Below are 6,693 nucleotides of genomic sequence, written 5' to 3'. Positions count from 1 at the left end.
ATGGTGGCTAAGCCACATTAATATCCTTATAAATCTCAATAAAGTATTCAAATTCCATATGATTATGAAAATAAAGCTTCATTTTATTCAATAAACCTATCACAAATCAAATTGCAAGGTATATATATATATATATATATATATATATATATATATATATATATATATATATATATATATATATATATATATATATATATATATATATATATATATATATATACCCAAAAGATTTCTGCAAATAATTTGCAGTACCGGTAAATCCTCAGTTATTTTTCATTTTATAGCCAACTTTAGTTACCTTGCAACATAAAGAGTGAAGGCATTTTCCTGTAGGATACTGGCTAACTGAATTATTCCAATGTTGAATATTTGAAATGAATAACTAATATGAGGAATATCAAGTGCTTTTGATAAGATGAGGGTTTACCCTATTTCATTCATACAGTTAAAAACCCAAAGTGCATTTAACCAAATTGGAATTGTGGTACAATTACAAAGTTCAAAGTTCATTGCATGTTACATTTGGTGCAAGATTTGAAATGAATGCCATGAAATTGATGCAGATGAAACACATTAATATTTTAAGATTCAAGTGTGTTTGCGAGTGTGTTGTGTTGCAGTGTGTGTGTGTGTATGTGTGCATGTGTCGTGTGAGTTAACTTTCTAATAAGGATGAGTATGAACACTGGCATGAGGTAATGAACAGATGACTGAAATGAAGGAACTTTTCCCTCTTTCCAGTGTTGGTGATTATTTAAAGTGTGGACATCTTTAAAATATGATTGCTTAAGTTAATAGCAAAAAAATATTTACATTCTGTATATGACATTACTGGATGTAAATGTACAACAATGGACAAATATAACCTCAATACACAACCACTAAAGATGAATGAATTATCATTAGCATGAAGAATATTAAAATTATTATTCCTGATAAAAATATTTAATTCTGATATTTCCTATCACATAGCATTGAATTTAGTTCCAATACCACATTTTAATTTATATTTCATTAAAGAAACTATTTTACACAGCATGTTGTAATTACAAAGCATCACATGTGATTTGAGAATAGTGTTGAGCACACAGTTATTTCTGCAGCACTGAACATGATATGGGTGAACTGCAGTTACAATCAAACACCATGTACCCAAATGACTAACACTGATACACCATTGTCAGCACACATTCACACTGCCTTTGGCAACTTCCCATACATGTAACACACTTAAAAAGTGTCTGTTGAATGCTTATTCAATGCACTTTAAAATTTCAAATATCACTTTAGTCACACCACTTCAAGGAATTGTTTTTTTGTTTTTTTGCCATATTTACATCAGTCAGCAAAAGCCATGCCTTTTCTAGGGTAGGCTAGGTGGATAGATAGGATATGCTTCTCATCAGACTAGCCAGAATATATTCACAGATCTTGGCCTCGGGACCCAGTCACTGACACACGAGTGGCTACACTTCCTGCAGAACCCAGGCCTAAGTCCCCATCATACACTGGGTTGGTTACATTCTGAAAAAGAAATAACCAGTATCACATATATAAAACAGTGTGTGTGTGTGTGTGTGTGTGTGTGTGTGTGTGTGTGGGTGGGTGGGTGTGTTACACCATGGTCTGACCACAAGATAGACTTGCGATCACCAGCCAGTACCCACCCAAAATGAGATCGGAGCTCAGAATGCAGTATGGCTGTGTGTGTGTATGTGTTTAAATATAACAATGTTTACAAACTACAACACTGAAATTTTATTCATAGCAGAGAGAAGCAGAAAATAAAGACTGAGTAACATATGAAAACACAGGATAGTCACAGAAATTTATAGAAGCATGCAGAACAAGTGTCACCATGTCATAGTGGTCCTTGTAAGATTTCATTGAAAAGTCCAACTCAAAGTAAAATAACTAATACATAAAAGTGGAATGTGAAGAAAATTTAAAAGATCTGGTACAAGTTCTAACTTCCTAATATATATATATATATATATATATATATATATATATATATATATATATATATATATATATATATATATATATATATATATATATATATATATATATATATATATATATATATATATATATATATATATATATATATATATATCAACAGAAAATATCAAAGCTGCAACTAAATAAACAGTAATAGTTTACTAGTGACACAAAACAGTTGCTGTGTGAAATTATACATTTTGCATAAGTTTTGGAATCTATCATTTTAAATTATTGACATCCAATCACCTACAGGACTGCACTGAAGAGTTTTCTTAATGGACTGTGTATCAAAATAAGAAAACTTAAATCATAACAAATATCACCAGACCACCTGAGAGACATGGCAAAGTAATGAATAGCAATGTACAGTATTTTGTCACCCTTTTCTTTGCCATTTAATAATTCAACACTGTATTACAGAGCTTCCCTCAGGCATCCAAACAAAGCAACAGTAAGACATTGATCTACAGAAAAAGTCCAAAAGAAATGCCTCTTTGCCATGTCACATACCAGTCTGGTCGTTCAGTAGTTAGTAGTTCCATGGTGGTGGGAGTGCTAGCAGGAGTAAGTGGTGGTTGTGGTGATGGTGATGAACAGGGTTGTTAGTTACATGAAATTCTGGGCATCAATACTGAGTTGGCTATGGTTATCCCCACAGTCACGCTCCCGCTTTAGTGTCCGGGAGCCAGAGCCGACGAGTCCGTCCATTAGTTATGAAATAAAGATTATAAAAGGGAAAGGAAAAAAATAAGCTTGAAAATAAGAGCAGAAGGTAGGAGGTAGCACTAGCTGCATGTTAGATGATATTAGGAGATTCCTATTAGATACACTACAGGTGAAAATTAAAGCAGAGCAGACTGTATATGACTATAAAATATTACATATTACAATGGCAAAAGATATGTTAAATTGTATTCCACTTCTGAATGTTTTTAGGTAGTGTGGCTTAGTACAAGATTTTTGGTTTCTCCAATCACCATTTAGTATTTAGTTGTATTAATTTAGTAAGCTCATAGATCTTCATAAATTTTGTAAAGAAACAATAAATTAAGCCTGAGATGGCAATCAGTATCTTTTTTGCATCAAGAGTAAGCAATATCATGACAAAATAATACATTTTTAATGTGTGGCCCTCCACTACTGCAAATTTGTCACAAGATTCCCCTAGATATCCACATTAAAAGCCTACTGCAAAACTCACGTAAAAACATGCTTCAATGTCCAGACACCCCATCCACGTGTACAAAACCAGCTCTCCAGCAAGGCCCCCAAAGCTAATTCATGAACACTGGGAAAGCTTCTTCAAACAGGATGTTCTGATATTACTGCTCATGAAATGCAGGCCTGTAGGAGGTGCTGGCTGAGTAGTCAGTGTGCAGGTGCAGTGTCTTGGAGGACCTGGGTTCAAGTCCCACCTGCTGCTACAAGCTGACAATTTTCAGTCATTGCCAAGTGGCCAAGACTTTCCACATGCTGTTCTGATGACCACCTTTCAATCTGGACTCCAGCAAAACCTTCTAAAGAGGATCAAGTGGAGATCTGGGGTACAGCATGAGCCAGGCACAATGGTGCCTCTATAAAACACTTGCCTGCCTTACTAATGGGATGGGGCCAACCATAAGGGTTGACTTCTGGGTAGTGTGTCACATGTCCATATGGCCATAGTTAGTGTTCAGACACTGTGTAGGTAAAAGGCTTTGATTCAGTCTCACAGAGCAATTGCCTATTTGACAGTCACTCCAATTATATCTCATGATTCTGTGTACACACTTATTACCAAAGGCATCAATCTGCCTTTTCAAGTCACTATTCAGTGTCCATGTCTCACAGCAATAGAGTAAGATGGAGCACAAGCAACTTGAAGCTCAAAATATTTGTCCTGCACAGATATTGACAATGCCACATACTTGTGCTCTCTCACCATCCACCCCCTTCTACAATCCCTTTCCTCTCGCTATCCTCTAGTCCAGTGGTTCCCAACCAAGAGCCATGGAAGAATTTCAAGGAGTATATTGAGATTCTAATTATTTATAAATTTATTATACTGAAATTAGAAGACATGCGGCTGATAATAAAATTCATACTACTGTGCACAATCCTTAAAACTGATTGCTCAACTGCTAGAATTGCTCTACATTAGCTAATGGTACCAAGGGTGTCCAACTCTTGGCTCACGTGACAAATCTGGCGCTTGGGATGGTCATGAGTGCGTTTGAGATGGTCGTGAATGGCCTGTGAGATGACAGGAAGATGTAGGGGTTCACAGGTGAAAAAGTGACTGGAAAAGGGGGAAGGAATGGGACAAAAAAGGTTGGGAATCACTGCTCTAGTCCATGAAATCCAGAAGTGTCCATTCCACCTTTCAACATGCAAAAAGACCTTTTGTTCTTACTGGATCCCAAGTCACATATGTATTGTGGGAAATGAGTATTGATTCTTTATAACAGTCTGTTGCAACGTCAGATGCCCGTCTCATAACCACTCCATCCTCTGACATTTATGCTGCCTTTAATTCCTTCAACTGGCACTCGTCTGTGTAAAAGACACACTAACCATACCCACTTTCACCAAGTGAAATGCTACAGGTTTGTCCAACCCGTAACATTCCTTTATCCATCCATCACATCCTTTTCTATTGCCCTCACTAAGTTGCTTCCCATGCTGTATTCCTCATCTAGCCCACCTCCTTAGCCATCCCTGTCCTTAAGATGTTCTAACAGAAATGTAGTGCGGCGACTATGCCTGATGAACGAGCCTCCCATAACCCACTTAGCCAGTGGGGTACCTCTTTGGTCGACCCGGTAAAGGAGTGGCTCTCCCGTCACGCTGGACGCGGGTTCAATCCCAGGCAGCCAGCGAATACCCTCACCTTGTCTTGATTAATTTCGCGTGTGTTTCGATACACGCAGAGGACGTGTAGGAAAATAGAAAAAGAGAAAATGAAGCTCCCGGGCATGACAATGGTGGCATAGCGGTGGACATCCTATCCTGCAGTTCTGTTGAGTTTCCCCGAAGGGGTAACAGGTAGGATGGCCCATGCTCTGAGGGTAATAGAAAATGGGAAGTGTTGGAGGTATGTCTCTACAGGGACATTGTGAAATAAAACACCAAAAATGGGTCAAAGTCTAAAGGTCTCAACACACAGAAACCAATCTACATAGAGGGGAAAGTCATGTAGTGCGGCAACTATGCCTGATGAACGAGCCTCCCATAACCCACTTAGCCAGTGGGGTACCTCTTTGGCCGACCCGGTAAAGGAGCGGCTCTCCCATCACGCTGGTCGCGGGTTCAATCCCAGGCAGCTGTGATTAATTTCTCAAGTGTTTCGATACACGCAGAGGACGAGTAGGAAAACAGAAAAAGAGAAAATGAAGCTCCCAGGGCATGACAGAAACACCTCGCTTTAAATATTTTTCCTTCAATAAACTCGCATCATCCAGTTGTCTTATCCATTCTATCATGGCTTTTAGTTCTTTCCCTTAGCATCTACTTCATCTTCCCTCCATACATACCAAGGGCATAATTTCTGAGAGGGGCTAAGGGGACTATAGTCCCCCAATGTATTCTATATTGGCCTCAAAATGACCCTAAAAGTGCTTATAAAAAAATAAAAAAATAAAAAAATAAAAAAATCTCCACCTGCGCATGCTCGCTTCGCTTGCTACCTTCCCACACCACTCATGAGCATAAGATGCCCTCTAGCCCCCCCTAAAAATCTGCCCAAATTACAGGCCTGCATACTGTATCTTTTCCTTCCCTTCACCGTACCATCTACTTCCATCTGACCATAGTGCCATATGACCTCTGATACCTGACAGTCAGCATGATACATTAATGTTGGACTTAAACAAGCAAGGAAACAACTTGGACAGTTAAGGGGGTCATCTGTGGGTATTTCAAATAGCAACAGATATACATGATTTTGAAGTACGTTATAAATATTTTTGCCGAGATATTCACTGCCACATTTCAAGTAATATGAACAAAAAAAATAAATAAATAAATAAATAAATAAAAAAAAAAATATATATATATATATATATATATATATATATATATATATATATATATATATATATATATATATATATATATATTTTTTTTTTTTTTTTTAAGAAATTGGAGTTATCCATTGACCAAAGCCAATGGAAAAGAGACAGATAAGATTTACATATTCCCTATCAAAAGTTACAATGCAGGATTTGGGATTATTTTCAGTTTAGACTAGATTTTTCTTTGTTTCTCTGGTAGACAAGAATATAACTTCAATACTTCCTTCTTTAGAAATATTGGTATTATAGCTACTCATAATTTTGCTCATGCTTCAAAAGATGTAAGACCCACTAGATTCACCCTAGCAATTATGGAGTTATCAAAAAGGAGTAAACATATATGTGGTTTTCAGATAAAGGCCAACAAAGTTTTTTTTTCTATGTCCTTACATTCCTCCCTTAAGAGTTAGACCTTCACACAAATAATGAAGAGGCATCAGTCTTTGTGGATTTTATGTAATTCCCATAGAACTCTAGTTTATAAAGTACAGCTGTTATCTTGCACTCCTTTGAAAGGTATCATTTGCTTAAAGGTGAGCGAATCAGGAGGCAACACCTCCCTAATTCTTGCCAAATTTGCTCGATTTACGCTGGAATTCTCAAACTATCTTTTCCCCTTTCACGCAAGGAA

General features: G+C 37.0%; 1 protein-coding gene across 5 annotated transcripts in view; it reads right to left on the bottom strand.

Moving 5' to 3' along the window:
• Window positions 1-200: 200 nt before the first annotated feature.
• The window catches only part of LOC126998918 (sodium/hydrogen exchanger 7-like), a 60,703-nt gene continuing 54,210 nt past the window's right edge, over window positions 201-6,693 (bottom strand). For 2 of the 5 annotated variants that reach the window (XM_050861172.1, XM_050861174.1), the window contains one exon: window positions 202-1,527. In XM_050861172.1, coding sequence (XP_050717129.1) covers window positions 1,426-1,527 — 102 coding nt within the window. In that variant the 3' untranslated portion in view covers window positions 202-1,425. Of the gene's footprint in view, window positions 1,528-2,520; window positions 2,716-6,693 lie in introns of those variants that run through there. The other 3 variants (XR_007753068.1, XR_007753069.1, XM_050861176.1) reach the window with 3 other exon arrangements.

Source organism: Eriocheir sinensis, chromosome 15 (genome assembly GCF_024679095.1).
Source record: "Eriocheir sinensis breed Jianghai 21 chromosome 15, ASM2467909v1, whole genome shotgun sequence".
NCBI lineage: Eukaryota > Metazoa > Arthropoda > Malacostraca > Decapoda > Varunidae > Eriocheir > Eriocheir sinensis.
The sequence above is the reverse complement of the archived record's forward strand: the minus strand, read 5'-3'. Positions and strand labels throughout refer to the sequence as shown.